The 18,471-nt window shown below is 41.9% G+C and overlaps 1 protein-coding gene across 2 annotated transcripts in view; it reads left to right on the forward strand.

Annotated features, from left to right (window-relative positions):
* The window catches only part of RABGAP1 (RAB GTPase activating protein 1), a 111,775-nt gene that overhangs the window by 69,593 nt on the left and 23,711 nt on the right, over positions 1–18,471 (forward strand). For both annotated transcript variants that reach the window (XM_019510866.1, XM_019510867.1), the window contains 8 exons: positions 881–994; positions 3,593–3,667; positions 6,861–6,986; positions 7,317–7,460; positions 10,889–10,930; positions 11,243–11,371; positions 16,233–16,325; positions 16,870–16,980. In XM_019510866.1, the coding sequence (XP_019366411.1) occupies positions 881–994; positions 3,593–3,667; positions 6,861–6,986; positions 7,317–7,460; positions 10,889–10,930; positions 11,243–11,371; positions 16,233–16,325; positions 16,870–16,980 (834 nt within the window). The remainder of the gene's footprint in view (positions 1–880; positions 995–3,592; positions 3,668–6,860; positions 6,987–7,316; positions 7,461–10,888; positions 10,931–11,242; positions 11,372–16,232; positions 16,326–16,869; positions 16,981–18,471) is intronic.

Below are 18,471 nucleotides of genomic sequence, written 5' to 3' on the forward strand. Positions count from 1 at the left end.
GGGCAGAGGGAATAGCTCCTTACCATCTCTTTCTGTACTGAGCAAAGATTTATGACCCATTTGTAATGATCTCTTCACACAGTGAAATACACAAGTTGCCAATCCCCCATAACTTCAGAGTTCTTTCTGTATTGTTTCCTTGTTTGCAAAAGATATTCCGCTTTCCTTGCAGTACTGTTTGCTCTGACGTAAACCTTTACAGTGCAGCGGTTTGCAAGGTGAGCTGGCAGAGATCAAAGCTACCCCAGGAGGGCTGATCCCTTTGCTGTGGGGAGAGACTGATGGAAATTTGGGAGTGTGAGCAGGTGCTATCCCCAGCCTGTACTGCACACAGAGTAGAAGCAAGTTCATCTTCATGGATCTAGGCTCTTGAACTGACCTATGCAATCGTATCAGGTGTATCTGGTCTCCCTAGGCTTGCCTGCTCCAGCCAAAATGGTGGAGTAGCAAGTGCAGTTACCCAAATTTGCTTGACTGGCACTTTTCATGTAGAAAAAATGAAGTGGAATTTGGCTAGTGGCACTTGGGTTAGGGCATCTTCAGAGGGAAGATTTCACTCCTGAAGAATAGCCACCGCGTCCTGCAACACTTCACATCTGCTGGGGCAGTCTTCTAGCTAAGTGTTGACCGCCCCCCAAATGTGCTCATGTTATGAGATCTCGCAAGATCATGATCCACAGTTGTCAGGTAATGGGCAGTTTTCCCCAAGCCAGTGCTTCATTTTGTTGTTTCCCCTGCAGTGCGCAGCATACATTACTTTTCTGTTGACCCTTGGTCCCAACACATGATAACCAACACTGTTTTTTATTTTTTTATTTTTTTAAGCCTGCAACTCTTTTTCTGATGTACCATTAATCTCTCATGCTCTTGTTTTCAACAGGAGTCTCCCCAGGACAGTGCTATCACTCGAGACATCAATCGCACGTTCCCAGCTCATGATTACTTTAAGGATACTGGGGGAGATGGCCAGGACTCCTTGTACAAAATATGCAAGGTATTTCACAGCTTCATGAGCAGCAATCTTTGATCAAGATACTTTGTGGATTAACAGTACTTAAAGAGAACATCTCTCCATGGTTGGATTTAAATTTGTTGTGTTGGGTTATTGCTTAGTCTTTCTATAAGCACTGTTGAATCAAAAAGTGGTTGTGGTCTGAGGGTTGTCCTAGCTTCTATGAAATAACCTGGTTGTAGTCCTGACACCAAAACCACTATTGCATTGGGTATTAGTGTCCTTGGTGGCCAGCATACAGGTAAGACTGGACAAAGAGAGAAACTGTTTGCCTAGCACTATGCCAACCGAGGGATGCAATGCTTTGTGTGGCCAGGGGCCTGTGCTTCAACGAGAAGCAGTGACCAAGAATCTGAGATGAACTCACTGAGTTGACAGCTTTGCATTTTTTTCTTTTCTTTTTCCCATGCTAAAATTATTGGAGTTTTCTGTTTCTTTTGAGATGCATAAGAATAAGTCAATCACCAGTTCACTTCTTACAATGGACAGTTTCTGCTGAAGAAAGGAATGTGAAGGCTAGGGGTTGAACAGAGCTGCTTAAAGTAAAGCTTAGGATGCATCAATCTAGGGAGGTCCAGTACAAAAAGAGCAAAGGAGCTACTGGCCAGGTCTAAGGTGCATGAGATGAGGCAGCATCTGGTCAGTGCTTGTTAGACCTGTACTTTTATAAGAGAAATATGTGTGATCTGAGCAGTTAATAGCACGCTGAAGGAAAGAAAGCTGCAGGTGAAAAATAAATGTCTGATTTGGTGATGAAAATCTAGTTTTTGTTCCTCACAAAAATGTTTAGGTTTCCCTAAACATGTAAACGCTGCAGATATTTTTGCCCAGTATAGGTATTGTATTTTTGCTGTTGTTTGATCAAAGGCATGTGTAGGTGACCATTTTCTGTCCATCACATCTACAAATTAAAGACAACCGTGAAGATGCTAAGTTAAAACGTATTGTTGGAATACAGTTAATGATCTTGTGGAACTTTGATATAAGTTAGCTAGTCTGACAGAAAGCAAAGGTCTAGGAAAGGACCTAGGTGTCTGTAAAGCTGAAGATAATTATGCATCCCTCATTAGCATTATAAAGCAACAGGCACACATTTAAGTCGCTGATTAAAATGCAGAAGATAATTAGCAGGTAAAAATGACTGTTTTCTGTTTGATCCAATTACTTCATTTGACTAGAGTGTCTCAAGCTTCCAGCACTTTGATTCTGCATTTAGAAACCCTTCATGTGTTCTACCCCTCGGGAGACAGTTTTTGTATGCTGAAGCTCAGACTCCTGGCACATCAATTCCTTCCTTTATAATATTGTTTAAATATGATGAGGTTTTCACAGGGGACAGTCCTAGGCAGAGGGGAACGTCTCTGCATTTCATTAGTATTGAAATCAAGACTTGGTAACCAATTAAAAGGTTTTCTCTGCCATGGAATTCCTGCTTGAACATGGTAATTAGAAATAGCACCCAAAATCTCAAATTTCCTTAAAGAGATGCTTTGTAAACATCATTCTTTTAATTATACCAATCTGAGCTTAATGGCTTATCTGCTCCGTTTCACAACTGTATATCCCAGAGAGTTCTGCCCAAGACTGAGGTTAAGAACAGGAGTGAAACCTTTCACAACTTTTCCCTGATGTCAGGGTTGTTATTAAATTCCTCTTTGTTCCCTTATTGCTCTCTGGGCTTTTAATGTGGTTTTTATCTTGTAAGCAGCTTGAAGTGATTGTCTCTCTAACATGCTCTTCAGTCATGTACCCTTCATCATCTCTTCTCAGCCAAAGTCTGTTTGATGACTGGCTTTCTATCCATGTTAAAGCCCAGCTGGGCTGTGTACAGAATATTGGCAGCTGTTTCTGTGGCTCTTCTTTTTCAAGTGGGGTTTCAGATGTGTCCTTGAGTCAGCTGGCAGCTCTGTTTTACATGGGCTGGCTGAGCATGTTGCTCTGGTATCTATCTTGTGCAAGAGGAGTCCCTGCTACTGTTTTAGAACGTAGGCAGACAAGGTTCATCAGGTAAATGTGATATCTTTTATTAGATCAGCTTTAGAACGTAAGCATCTTATAGTACAGTACAGGAGAGGTAAAACAGGATTGATTGTAGTCTGTTCCATTTAAAAAGGGGCTTCTCCCCTTCCCTCTATCTCACCAAAGGGTGTAAATAGGCAAAATTACTGAACAGCTGAACACGCAGTTGTGGGGAAACTGCTGCATATGATTTTTAATTGGCAAATTAAAGTCCGTCTCTGTACCAAGGAATATAAAATGAGTCTTGTTGAAAACGTTACTGGAATGGGGGCTCTATAGATGCTGACATGGAATGTAAGAATAAGTGTGACTAAATAGCTGAAAAGAGTCCAGCACCCAGTAACCACCCTGGTCTCTGCATTACCACTGATCGTTTTGAAGGCCACAATTTGGTTTTTGGTTAATCTCTGGGCAGCTAAACCTCCTTCTGCAAGGCCAGTTGAGTCATGACTAACGGCTTGTCAGCCCCTTGGCACTGCTGAATAGAGCGATCAGCTGTGTCCTCATACAGTTCTGGTCTAGGGAAAGCGCTCGTTTTAAACTCCCTATTCTTTTTTTCAGGCCTATTCTGTCTATGATGAAGAGATTGGCTATTGTCAAGGCCAGTCATTTCTTGCTGCTGTGCTGCTTCTGCATGTAAGTTTTTTTTTTTTGTTTTTTTTGTTTTTTTTTTTTTCCCTTTCCTACTTGCTTTAATCCTGAGACAAAAGTAGTGCTTATGTTTCTCCAGAACTAACTTCGAATGAACTCAGGCTTCTGGTATAGTGAACTGCATGTTTTGTTACTTAAATGCTTAATTGTCAATAATTCTGACATTAGAGGAAAGACGAGCTTGTTCTGTTTCAATTGTAGTGCAGCCTTGACAATGGATTTATGGTTGGCGCTCTCTTCTTTTTGGTTCTACTAGGTTCTCTCCAGCTCCCAACTATCTTAGGGTAAAAACAGATGTTACCGTCCATCACTGTTTGTGCTGCCACAAAAACTGTTACGGAGGCACAAAGTGACAGCAAATAGACATCCATACTTTGTGTTGTGCCACGGGGTGGCTATGATAAGTGGCAATAATTAAATGTGCCTCTTCATTGCCACATATGACTGCTTTATGGTGGGGGAGTGTAGGCTGTCTGCACTGTCCAACCACCCCAGCAAGGAGTCCCCTGGCCTTGAGGACCCCAGTCCTGTGCGCCTTGTGAATTCCGGTGCAGGACTGGGCCCCTCAAACCTGGGGAGAGCCAATTAGCTGATTTGGCAGCCCTAGCCCTGGGGCCACATGCTGCATACTGGGCCCCACGGCCGCATGCTGCCCTAGAGTGCCCAGCTTTCCCTGCGTCCAGAGATGTCCCTGGGATCACCCTGGCTCATCTTGGGAAACAGGGAAAGTCAGGGTTTCCTGCTTCCAGAGATTCATCCCTGGTAATCTTCGGAGACCTTGGAGATTGCCGGGGCGCATCTCTGCAAGGAGGAAACACGTCTCCTGTTGTCCCCACAAGTTCAATAGGCAGGACAACAGGCAATGTGCATTTCAAAATGGATCATCTGTGCCAGGACATATCTTGGCACAGCTGACCTACTTCATTGAGCAATATCTATTTCTAGTCCTAGTTTAATTTAAATGAGTTAACCAAAAGCAGCTTACTTAAGTTTACCTAGGTACAAGTGACCCTGGAATTTGAGGGAGGCCATCTACAGGAACTCCCTGCAAAGCCTCCTGTTGGGCATCTCAGACTAAATTTTAAGCTTTTTAGAACAGTTTTTTTTTTAATTTGTTTACTGAAAGTGTACGCAGATTTTGCTAGAGGTCTTAGATTCAACAGAGGATGTTTTGCAGCATGTTGGTAGAATGTGAGCTCATTACGTCGTAGTGGCTTGAATATCGCAGTGTCCTCCTTTAGATGCTTTGTGTTTTGTGGTTTTAGATGTTAGAGAATAATCAAAGGTGGAAATAGATTTGGATTTTAAAAGATCTTAAATGTGTGCTTTAGTTGCTAGTTACATTTGTGCTCAGGGTAGTAACTTCCTACTAATCACCTTGGCACCTATGGAAGATGCTCTCTGCTTCATGCTTACTGTGAATTTAGGTAGAAGGTTTTGAAGTTTGCTCCTGGTTGGAAAACACCTGTGAAAATTACACATTTTGGCAGCACCCAGTTATTTTTATCCAGTCTTGTTAATGCCTCCTGCTTCTTCATCAAGAGTTTGGTTGGTTGGTTTTTGGGTTGGTTTTTTTGGTGCACTGCTAGCAGAAACTGAGCAGAGTTCTGAAGCCCAGTAGGATTTTGTGATTTCCACCCCCCCACCCCCCCAGGCAGCTGTGAGTGAGTGCTGCTGCCTTGCAGAACTAAATTTAAGACATCTGTGCATCTGTCAAACTGGTTTTCAGAGAATTGTTTTCCTAATGTGTTGTGAATCTATGGCAATTATAGAAAGATATTGAAAACTACTCTCTCTAAATGAAAGTCTAATGGGCTGATAGTATCTAACCAGTACTTTTGGTTCTGTGTAATCTGTCAGCAGAACCACATAACTGATGGGGAGAATAATTCTGCAACTATCTTCTAATCTAAACCAAACCAGGAATAGCTGGTTGATAGATAGATATATATTTCCCTTTCCTTCTTTCACGAGTAGTTGAACCAAACTTTTCTTACTAACAGATGTCTGTCTCTCTCTCTCTCTGGTGCTAATTGCCAGCTGTCCATTCTTTTGGCTCCCATTTGAGTAGAGGCTCTCAGACCCAAGAACAAACCATTCATCACTTTTGTAGCACTTACTCTTTAATGATAATTGTTGCTTTTGAGAACCAAGGGTGCAAATTGCATTCCAGTGTTTGCTGCTTGTTTTTCATTTTGGTCCTCATTAGAGTCAGTCTTTAGAGTGTGACTCTGAGGTGCTGTGATAAGAGTTCTAGGCTGTGTTGTCTTGGATGAAACACTGGTGTGCAGTCCCTGTGTAATAAGAGGTAATGTTACAGCAGAGGAGGTCTAGTTTCTGCAAGTCCCTCGCTACCAGTACTGGAGTGTTTCTGGAATTTTTTAGTTTACAGGCTTCATCTGTGGATAATAGAGCACATGTTAGATGTTCTGGCCTTTACGTGAAGCAGTGATTGATCTAAGGCATCTGTCTCTGCTGCCGTGGAGAGATCAGAACTGATCTGTGGCACCAAGGAAAGATGTACGTGTATTGACAAGCCATGATGTTTCTGTCTTCAGCTGCTGACAGGAGAGGGAGAGGAAAGTGTCTGTCCCAAACTGATGCAGAGACCTGACAAAGCTGAACTCTGGGTAGTAATAACTGACCTCTCTTTGCAACGGTCTGAGCAAATCAACATTTAATAATGGTATTTTAAAAAGCAAACTTAAAAAATGTTATTGTTCATCATTTTGCAGTAATTCTGCAAAAATATTTGCATCTTACCTGTGGTAGCTGATTATGCTTGGGAAGTGACTGAAGTATATTGAGAAATGGTAGAATTCGGGTTTGGTTTTGAAGCTGTCGGCCTCATTAGGGATAACAGCAGCAGGATACAGAAATACTGTACCACTCAATGGTTGAAAAGTGTGTTTCTAGTTGGAAATGTAAGTTTTGCAGAATTATGAGGGATTTGTCTTACTTTATAGGCATGAAATACTGTCTCACTTCAGTTGTGATGGTACTTGTTCATCTTTTTATCTACTATTAAAAAATCTGACCCCATGTGTTTTAAAGGGAATTAGGTGACTAGATCCTTGCACAGATCTGACTTGGTGTTTTGAGAGTAACAGCAACCCAAAGGAAGGAAATAGATAATACTTGTTTTAACATGTTGACACTTTTTTGTCCTATCCGACAGATGCCTGAAGAACAGGCTTTTAGTGTTCTGGTCAAAATCATGTTTGATTATGGACTCAGGGAACTTTTCAAACAAAACTTTGAAGACTTGCACTGCAAATTTTACCAGCTGGAGCGCCTCATGCAGGTAAGCACCCCGGTGACCTCTGGGGAGACGGGTCAAGGTTTACCAAACTAGAGATAGCTTTAATGGCTTGGGAGCGAGATTTTGCTCATGCAGGTGAACAGTTTTCAAACACTAGTATTACACCTGTTGTTGAGGTAGAGGGCAACCAGGCATCAGTATGGTTTCAGAGGAGAAATTTCTTTTAGCATAATTATTTCACTTGCTCCTTCTAGGATATAGTAGGCCAAACTTACATCTTGTATTGTGCCAGGCTCTCGCAACTCTGAGAACTGTAAGCATGCTGTTCAACTCTGCTTTTAATCCAAACTTAACACATGTGCTGTTTTTTAGGAGTATATTCCTGACCTGTACAACCACTTTCTGGACATCAGTCTTGAAGCCCACATGTATGCTTCCCAGTGGTTTCTTACCCTTTTCACTGCAAAATTCCCTCTATACATGGTCTTCCATATTATCGACTTGCTGTTATGTGAGGTACGTCACGTACAACTGTCCAGCTTTGTACACACTCTCTGTACCAAGTGTAACTTACAGTCTGTATTTGATCTATGAAAGCTGGACAACTGACACTTCAAATATAACTTCCAATAGAAAAATGTAAGCAATGACATAAAAGGCATCTCTGCCTTGTAAGTGTTTTTCAGCATTTTTAAGACGTTACATCATTGGATTATGGGTTTCTTTTTTCAGATTATTACTACTTATTCTTAGTAGAGTACTATGTGATCTCTATAATTCCATGCATTAGTTACAGGGCACAGAGGGTTGATCTTGTGATATCTTACATAAAGGACTGTTGTTACCATGGATCATATGATTGTGTTCCTAGATTTTTAGATCTAGCATTTAACAACAACAAAAAAGTTTTCATACCTATATACAACGTACAGTTTAAGATGTCCTAGAGCACTGACAACTGCTGCATTTAGTTCTTCCTAATTCTCATGTGGGTATCTTGACAGCCCTGTTAACTCTGTCCCCCTCAAAAGCTGAATTGTCTCATTCGGCTGCTTAGTGTGTATTTTGAGGCAAAATTCTTTTATACTGAGATAATGTATTAGTCCTTAGTCTTTTTTTTATATAGCATTGTACTGAGCAGTATTCTGGGAAATAATATACACTGAGTCTAAACTATGTATGTCAACATAAGTGTATGGCATACATTTTGCAGTGCAGTGTGCCTGGGGATATTCTTTTTTTTTTTTTTTTCTGCTTGCTTTCTGATTGCCAGAAAGCACTGATTTTTTTTTTTTTAATTTTTTTGGTGCATCTCCCAGATATTTGCATGAAGTAGCAAGGTGCTGCAGCAGTTGTGTCATCTAAAGGTTGCAGCACTTGTAAATCTTCTGGTCATTGTGTTGCTCTTCACCTGGTGGTGTTGCTCAGGAGCCTGCTGCTTGCTTTGCTTACACACCAGTGTAATAAAAAGCAACAGATGGCATCTGCCAAATCAGCGCCGTTTGTTTAGAAACACACACACACACATGCCCAAAAATTATTAAACAAGTCATATAAAAGGGTTTTATTGTAGTTTTAAAGGAGTAAAACAGGTGACAGTAGTACAGCCAAAACAGGAAAATGCAGCATTCACATTCTGAGCATTTCCTTGTGTCCTGGTTGCGTTTGTAATGATGCCATGTTTGGAAGGCATGTTCCAGTGTTGAGAAGGGGGGCTGTCATAATCAAGCATTTTTAAGAAAACCTTTACTCTCAGAAATGAAGTGCAACAGGGAAGTTAGCATGCGATTCCCAAGTCAGTCACCCTTTCTCCATACTGGGTGCTTCCTAAATTTTATGCTGAGTTCATTTAATACCAGTTTCAGAATCCCACTGTTGCAGCATTATTGATGTAGTTGCTCTTAGAAGCCATAGCAGCAGATCTGGTCTTAATTTGTTGCTGTTAAAAACAAAATCCAAAGGGATCAAGGATGGAGAAAAAACCAAGCCCTACCCAGTAGTATCAGTGGAGCTCTGAAAGATATGGATGCAGAAGGGACATGTAGCTGCCAGATCCTCTTGCATTGATCTGTGAGTCCATTTTACATAATCTTGGTGAATAAAAGAGAATCTGTAAATGATCTAGTATTAAGCACTGAAGTAGGAAGGACAGCTTGAAATTTTGTGTGTGCATTTATATTGTTGGCCAGAATTTTCCATCATGCATAATTTAGAAAATGAAAATTTCAACTGTTACTATGTGAAGTCCCTTGAGGAGGCTGCAGGCATTTAGCAGGTTTCAGGGTGGGGAATCTTTCTGATCTTTAATGCTTCTGCCCTTGTCTGACTTTCTTTCCGACCGCCTGCAAAAATTTTATCTTTATCTAAAGATGTAAATTTATCTTTTTCATAGACTGGTATCTGAAAAACTTCTGTGCCCCTTGGGATTAAATATCTCAATGAGCAGCTTTAATGGAAGAGGAAGGGCTTTCCTTTTTGATTCATTCTGATTTGCTTATAGGTCATAAGCTATTTGTTATGTCAGAGCAGATCCTAACACCTGGGGAGGATTTAGCAGTTGCCTTTTCATCTCTGGTGTTTGACTTCAAAAGTTTATTTGTTGTAGTAGGAAAAAGGGCAGCCGATGTTGATGTTGTCTCTTCTTTTCTATGAACATGAAATGTTTTATATGCAGGTTATCAGTGGAGTGAGTAATTCAAGGTCAGGCAGAAAACACATATCTATTTAAATAAACCAAAGCAATCATTAGTTTCTGCATTTTGAATCCAGCCTTTTCAGGAAGTCGGTATATTGAAATGTTAAGCAGCCTTCCCTCTGTGGGCAGAAGAGAACTCAAGTGCCTTGCTGTGTAGACTGCAGATAGTGATGATAGATTTCCATTAGAGATTGGAAATCTTCCCTTTTTGTATCCTATCAGCCAGCTGGTTTGATACTGATAGCGGATAAGAGGAGCTGTTGGTTGGCCCTGAGCACCTTTTTTAATCTTTATCATTGGATGCTAGGATTGTAGCAGTGCTATTTTGCTACTGAGTTGTGTAGTGATGGAAGAACACAATTCCTGACAGGTAGCCAAATCCATTCTTCAGAAAACAGAAAAGGGAAGGGGAGTGCCATGTGGTTATTCCAGGCACCATGTCAAGTTGGACCTGATATGTGAAATGAGGTCTGGTTTCTTGCACACCCTGGCACAACAGGCTTAAAATGCATCGGCAACTTCACCTAAATTTAAAAAAGAAATTTCTCACTGAATTTAATATATTATCTTCACACGTTCACTCCTGGGGTGCTTACAGGGTTTTGTACTGAGGTTGTGCCTTTCATGGGTTGGCAGCAGAAAGCTGTCTTCTCTTCCCTTTTTAGCCTATTTTTCTGGGTATATTTTAGGCAAGTGAAAGACACTGCACCTCTCATGTGACTTGTGACCCTTTTAGCCAGGGACCCTGCCTGCAGCAGCACAGAATATAGTACGTGTGACGTAGTACCGCATTTGCTTAGGATAGTAAGCCAGCTGCCTGCCAGCTAATTAACTACAGCAGCTTTTGGAGGGTCCTGTGGCTATGTTGCTGATAACTGCTGTTTTGTGTTGTTAAATGCATGGGTCCTACTGTGAGCTCCCCCAGTCCAGTTAGATAGTTTTCATAAAATAATCTTTATTTAGTATTACATTGAAAATAAATAAAATGGAAGTTTGGAGCAACGCTTTTCTCCAGCAGGCCACAAGTGGTTGGAGGCTATCTTGATACACCTCCTGCTGTTCTCTGCAGAGTGTCAAGCACCAAGGAGTCATGTCTTGTTGTGGGTAGGCTTCTTCTTTGGGTCTCTGAAGCTTCTGGATCCGTTTTTATGCTGGAACAAATAAAAAAAAAAAATTGATATGGTGTGGGAAGAAACTTAAGCTTGTAAATATTGATTTCCTTTTTTTTTTTCTTATTCTGTCTCTTCAGGGTATAAGTGTTATTTTTAATGTTGCACTGGGATTATTAAAAGTGAGTATCCACTTGAATGTTTTTCATTTCATATATCATTATGTGCTGCCTTGACAATTAGACTGCCTGTTACACAAATGTTCTAAATAACTCTTCCTGTGTCTCGCTCATGGCTGACTAGTGTGATTTGCTGCTGGGCTGGGTCACATGTGGAAAAGAAGTTGTATTGTGCGAGTGAAAATAAAAAATTGCTTGCAGAAAGTTATAAGATACTTTCCTGGGAGCTTGGCAGAATAGCTGTTGTTTGATCTGTCTCTGGAGTGGTTTCACAGAATCTGCTTTGCAAATATTTTTTTGTCTGTATCTTTTTAGACTACCAAGGATGATCTATTACTGACTGACTTCGAAGGAGCTTTGAAGTTCTTCCGTGTACAGCTGCCCAAGAGGTACCGCTCAGAGGAAAATGCAAAAAAGCTGATGGAGTTGGCATGCAATATGAAGGTAACTATGAAGATAGCAAGGAATTCTTCGTGGAAATGTCTTTGTGGGAGGCACATCTAGAACTTCATCATTTCTCTATCTGTGTACAGAAGTGATGCTTTGCAGTGAAACAAGTAGATCACAAAGCCAGTGGTTTTAAAGGTGACTCATTGTGGATAGCTGGGTTTTTTTAATCAACTTTTGAGAAATCTGAAGGTGCCTGGATTTTCAGATGTGTGCCCAGTACAGACTGAAAACCAGGCCTCTTTAAGGTATATCAAGTTGACCAGCCAAAAACTGAGGCACCTCAAAATCACTAATCACTTGCAAAAATCCCAAATGAACCAAGATGAGGAAGTGATCCTGAGACAGGTATGTTCACAAAGCTAAGAACTAGCTTGTGTGAATTCCTTCTCAGCTGTACACTTTATCCCCAAGATGGTGGCACTCAGAAAAACCACATTAATGTAAAGGTGGTTTTACACTGTAAGCAGGCCAAGTATGCTCTTCACTTCTGCTCTAAAGAAGGTCTCCTCAGTAGTGCAATTAAAAAAGGAATAGCAGGCCTATGCATGGAGCTGTCGGCTGGAGCCACCACACTTGCATTGCAGGTAGTTGGAGCTCATTAATAATGCAGAAGTCTTTGTTTTTCCATGAGCAGCCCAAGGGGGAGGCTTAGATATCCTTTTTCCTTCCTGGCTTTTCATTTGGGTCTGCTAAGTGCATGCATGAGAGATGCTGGCAACAACCAGTGCGCCGCCATGTACTATACGGTGTTTCGGCTGCAGAGACTTCTGAGTGGGAATCTTTTGTAAGTATTTGCTTTTTCCTGAGGTGGTGTCTTAGATTAAGAATGCAATCTGAGGTTACTTCTGGCATGACTAGGAACTCGGGTTGGATTTCTGCCCATGGTTATGGCTTACCCTAATAAAACTGCATTAGTCTGACTACCAGCATTGCCAAAAGTTTGGGAAACACTGAGGGTGGTTAGACTTGGTGCTTGCACTTGTGGTCACCAAAGAAAGCACTGATGGGAAATTCTTGAGTAAGTACAGGATGATGCACAAAAGCAGGCTCATCTTTGTTGTGGTAGTCATAGGATGTAGAATAATATTGAGATGGAGCTGAGATCACATTTGTCAATTAGAAAGATGCACCATAACGCCATGAGAGAGGCTCTGTGTGACACCATTAGTTCATTCATACGTGGATCCTAAGCCCTGAAGTTTGAGAAATACATACAAGCCATGTATTTTTAAGCTCCCTGCAGGAAGGTAATACAGCACCTGGTTGGTCTGTGTAAAAGGTTTTGTGAATGTTAAGAGCCAAGAGAATTCATATAGACACACTGCGGCTTTTTAAAACTGATTACTTTCATCCCTGCAGCCGTGAAGGACCACGTCGGCATCAAAAGGAGGGATGAGGATGGAGCACAAAATCCCTCTGCTGCAGTCCATGAGGAAGGGGCTTGGTGACCTGTTAGAAGGCCCTTTTGGCCTAAACAAGTCTGATTAAAAATACCAAAGGCAAAACCACCACTTAAAACTGGTTGATGCCATGGAACAAACCTGAGATGCCCGTTTTAATTAACACTTGAACATAGGTGTTTGCTTGAACTTTTTTGGCAATAATATACATATCCTTTATTGCAAATGATATTGTGTTCCCTTCTCTTTGTGGATGGACATTCCCATAAATATGATGCCTTTCTATTACTTATTGAACCTCTTGATTTAATATTTCCTATTTCATGATATCTACATGATGAAATGCTTCTGAGATCCATTACTCATTTCAACTGTGTGAGGTGCACAATCATTTCAGGGAAGCATTGTCCACCAGGTCCCATGACTTAAATATCCTCTACATAAAGTAGATTTAGCCTTTGACATTGAGGATATTCCTGGCAGTTAGTGATACTGAAGATTTGTATTAATTTGCAGCTGGAAGTCAGAAGCTTCTCTAATCAAATCCAACTTTAAATTGACACTTTAGAAAGGACCCCTAAACTAGAATTACAGACTAATTCTCTTCTATAATTTCCCCTGTATAGATGTGATGCATTAGTTCTGAAATGGGCACTATGGTCAGATATAACTTCAAACTATTTTAAAAGGGATTGGGGGAAGGGTACTGGGGACTTTTACCACTCAGGAACTTGTACCAGTTGAGTCGATGTAATTATTTTGTTGGTCAATCTACAGGTGTAATGGGGCTAAACTGCTGAAACTTGAAACCTGAATTAAACAGATTTAAAATTACTGCAGCTTAGCTTCCTTTTGGAGTGGGATAAAGCAGACAGAGGTGGTGATTGCAGTAGATCATCTGTGACCTTCAGTAACTGTATACCACTTTGAACTGTTTGTCCACATCTGGAGCTGTATTTTATTTTAGAAGGAAACCGACTTGGCAGTTTCAGGAGTTCTAAGTTCTTTCACAAATCCAATCCCTTGTGTTGATATGCAGTTTTCTTGTACTTGGAGCATGGCTTAAGGAGCTTTGTGTGCATTGATGGCTAGGCATGCCATGTCATGAGCGCATAGGCATTACTGGCACCTTGTTTGCTCCAAATCCACCCACAGCACAGACCTCAAAATGGCAGTTGGCTGGTTTATGCTCTGTTCTGTCCTGAGACCTGTGTCTGGGGAGACGGGGCAATGAGCAGGATGCCAGCGAGCCTGCCTTGGCTCGTCCAGTCATTAAACATTCAGTACAGTATCTGCGTTAAATATGCATGGGGCTAAGACAAATGTGTAACCCTTGCACTGCCAGCAGCATTTGCCCATGTCTTCCCTGAGCTCGTCAGAGTTGGCACCGTGTTCAGTTTCCCTGTCTGCTCCTGCCATGGTTCCCTGAGCACGTCCAGTGCCGCGTGAACTCTCGTGGCCCAGAAAAACGCTCTCTGGAAGGTTGCACGCCATTTTCCCAGTGTTTGTGTTGGAAGGGTTAAATGGAAGGCTGCAGGGAGAATGCAACCTGCGCCGCCACCACTGAACTCTGCACCAGTGCTGAGCCCTTGCGGCTCTCCCTCTGGCCTGGTTCCTTGAATTGGAATGTGGCACATAATTGGCGCGACCTTGAGCATGAAGCCGTTTGCTGTCAAGACAATCTTGGGCTTTTTACTTGGAAACATTTTTGTACAGAAAAGGGCTGGATGTCCAACTGAATCATTTATAGGAAGGGAAAAGTAGACTGGCTGAAGCATTGTGATTACAGCAGCATTCTGCTGAAAAGGAGGTCAGCAAGTGATGGGTACGGAAGTGATGTGTTCTTCAGGTCGTCGTTGCAATCGCATATAAAAGAGCCGCCGCTACCCTCTGTCTCTGGAAAAACTGAACTGGGACTCAGAGCTCTACCTCCTCCTGGTCTCATGAAGCTAAACCTTAAGGCTCTCGCTGCCATTCCTGTACATCCATCCTTATGGGGTTTGTGTGAATTTTTAGTGGCGAGTTTAGCAAGTCTTCCGTTGATGGCCCAGCTATTCATGTATAGCGCCAAGAGTGGTTCTGATGCATGCAGAAGGCTCGTGAATAGAAATGTGTTGATGTGCACTGGCTTCCCTTCTCTTTAGGCTGCTGCATATTTCACTGCTCGGTGGTGAGCATTCTCAATAAGTTGAGATTTTTCAGATGTGAAAGTCACCCATGTTCCAGGGCAGTGAAGCAAACTGCTTAAGCAGAGTTTAGCCCCATTCTCAACAGAGGCTTGTTATGCTACAGATCACCTTCAGTTGTTTAGTAAGATTGTTTACCTGGATTTTTTTTCCTGATTTAACTCCTGTAATTTCATCTGCATGGAACGCAGAGATGAGGGAGGTTATTTGCTCTGAAAAATTTCAGGTGAAATCTGGTTAAAACATTTCTGTATGAATCTCGCTAGGGGGAGCCTAGATCCTACTTTTCTGTAGTTCTTCCATTTCAGGCAAGATTGTTAATGATAGAGGAGACATTAGAACCTAAACAGATTTCCTATGTCCATCTTGCTCATTTGTAAAATAACGTTTGTCTGTTAACCATTAATATTGCTGGGCAAGAAATGTCTTTTTTTTATTAGCCATTTCTGTTTCTCATTTCTTTGGCTTGTTAAAGTCATAGTAAAGCTCTCAGCAACTTCTAGCCCTTGGAAACCCAATTTAAATCAGCAGGAGGTCAAGTCTGGTCTTGGCATAGTCTGTACTGGTAAGCCATTACAGTATTTAGCAACCTCAGCAGAGAGATCCAAGTGAGACAGCTGATGGATTCTCTTTAAAAGCTTTTCTGTGTATCCTTTTACTGTGGCACCTAAACACCCACGTCCATTTGTTGAACTCATCAGTGCTTCTGGGAAGCAAGGGTAACTCGTGGCCCTGTTTTACACATAGGATAACCGGGGCACCAATAGATGGATTTGCCCAAGGTCATCCAGAGGGTCTGTAATTTCCTGATTGCAGCACATTAACTACAGGCTACTGGGTCAGGGAATTTTCCTTGGTCCTTCCCGGGTGTAGAAGTTTGACTGAGATGCACAGGTAGCTTTGGGACTTAGAGGCCTTATGTGTCAGGTTAGAACTGCACTAGCAGAGCTAGGTGGCCAGACTTGTACAAGCCTATTCCTGCATTAGCAGCTTAACGAAAGCATCTGACACAAAAAAAGAAGCTGTAGAGGCAGGCTTTGAGATGTTAATCTCATCAAATAAGCATCTCTGCCCCAAGCAAGAGAGTGTTGAAGTGGATAATTGATTATATGAATTTGATCAGGTCTAATGCTTTGATTCTCACAGTAGATGGGAAACACCTTGTGAGCTATGCAGAAGTTGTAGGTACCTGCGTCTTGTATGTGAAAAGTTTATTATTTTCCTTGAAAGGAGTTGTTGTCATGAACTAATGTGCTGCTTCTAATTCAGATCAGCCAGAAGAAGCTGAAGAAATATGAAAAAGAATATCATACCATGAGGGAGCAACAAGCACAACAGGAGGATCCTATAGAGAGGTTTGAGGTAATGCCCATCTGGTCACGCTTGGTGTCATGCATGGTTTCCACTTTGACCTGCTCTTTCGTGCCCTGAAAATATTTTGAGTTAATTTATTATCTGTCTGTTTCCTGGGAGCTCCAGCTTCTCACTTCCGGTTATGACAGAGTGATTTTGTTTAGGGAAATGCAGTTTCATGAAGTCCCCAGTTCCTTTGTCTCTTTACACCTCTCATTTTACTATACACTGCTTAGTAAACTGCACACAGATTTCATTACAAACCAAGGAGGGAAGCATTTGGTAAGCATGTGATGTACCCCACATCCCTGCTCTTCAAAAGCCTTGTGACTCAGTGAGCTTCCTTGTACCACTGTCCCAAGGTTAATTTTTTTCTACTTTATTTTATATTCACAATATGGTTAACTGTTTGTTGCCACAATAGTGCACTCACAGAGAACTGTAAGGGTAGGTGTTTGAGCAGAGAGGAACACAAGGAGCAGTGTTCACTCTCCTCTAAACCTCTTAAGATGATTTTTTTTTTTTGTGAACTCTGGCTTTTTGTTTCCCACAGCGAGAGAACCGGCGTCTGCAAGAAGCAAACATGAGGCTCGAGCAAGAAAATGATGACCTTGCACATGAACTGGTCACCAGCAAGATCGCACTTCGAAAGGACTTGGATAACGTAAGACATTTCTGTGCACTGGGGTAGAAATAATACTCAGGCTTAATTTCTACCTATTCATCCTGTTTAAATCCTTTATTTTTTCTCTGAAGGGGTCTGTAGGTAGATCATGTCTTGCATCTTCCATTAACAGGATTGATAAGCCTTACATTCTTACTGTACTGTGAGGTATTTTCCCATTTATCTTTTGCCTCCAACCCTCTGCCCGTGTGTTTTATATTTGAACTGGTCCTACCTGGGCCTGTGATCCTGTCAGGTACCGTAGGTCGGGTAGGAGCAGGCTTAGGCATTAGCCGGATTAGGTTTCTTTATGGGGTATTCATCCTGCTGCAGAAGGTGGTTCTGTGGACTAAGTGGGGGGGGAATCTTTCCTCTGTGTCACGTCCATATCAGTTATGATACCAGGCAGTGCTGTGCTCACAGTGGTCCCTTTAAAGGAAACACAGATCTCCAAAAGAGACCACAGTAATCTGAGGAAGAAAATCAGTCTTGGCCTCTCCATCCTGCGTGGGTACTTGCATTCTAACTTCTGAAATTGTCTTGACACTTGCAAATGGGAGTCTTGTTTCCTGCTTTAGGTACTAGTTGGACAGTTGCTGCTGCAGGTTGGCTCCTGCTTGGGCCACACCAGCAACCTGTAGAACAATCCCTATGTTTATTGACTTGCAAAGCTCACGTGTCTCATGCAGGATGCAGGTGCTTCTTTAGCACTGTTGTCCTAGCGGTTCGAAACAGAAAGTGTAGCTGGAAGGTAGAACACCCACTTCCTGACCCGTGTAGTGGTAATGTGGATCCTGTTATCTGTGATTTTCCTGTAGCCATTTATTTTGTGTATGTGGGCAGAGTTTTTTGAAGTGCCCAAATGACTTGAGAGCGTGCATCACTTGGACTTTTCAGAGGACTTGGGTACTCTTGACAATGTCCACTTGTGTTATTTGCTGCTCACTCTAGTTATCCATGTGGACTGAATTTCTTGTCTCGTCCCCTTCCTGCACCCGCCTTCTGCTTTTTTTGGCAATCGCGTAGGTCATTTCCTATATCAAATGCTTTCTAAAGGGAAATGCACTGGAGGGTACGTTCTTGTACTGATCAAGTATTTACATGCATGTTAAGATGAAAGAATATCCCTGAAGCAAAAAGTTTTTGTCTTCAAAGATTTACTATGGAGCAACAGTTTTATAAGACTTTACAGCAGGTGCATTAGTTCTGTTTGTATTGCACAAGTCTTTCCTTACTGTCTCTTGCCTCGCTTTGGAGATGCGCATCTGGGGAGTCTTAGTAGGGAGTGCTTTTGTGCAGGATACACAAGGGCTTGAAAGATTGGCTTTGGCAGTACATGTGAAAGGACAAAATGAACTAACCCAACCCACTTGGGGGTGCATGGGAGAGAGCTGAAGTGCTGTGTGTCAGGCTCTTCTTGTTCTAAACCAGCATGCACGCACTTCTGAAATCTCAGAGGAAGCTGGCTTTGGGGAACCGTAGAACCAAGAA

The sequence above is a fragment of the Gavialis gangeticus genome, unplaced genomic scaffold (assembly GCF_001723915.1).
Source record: "Gavialis gangeticus isolate Ggan-Ray unplaced genomic scaffold, GavGan_comp1, whole genome shotgun sequence".
Taxonomy (NCBI): domain Eukaryota; kingdom Metazoa; phylum Chordata; order Crocodylia; family Gavialidae; genus Gavialis; species Gavialis gangeticus.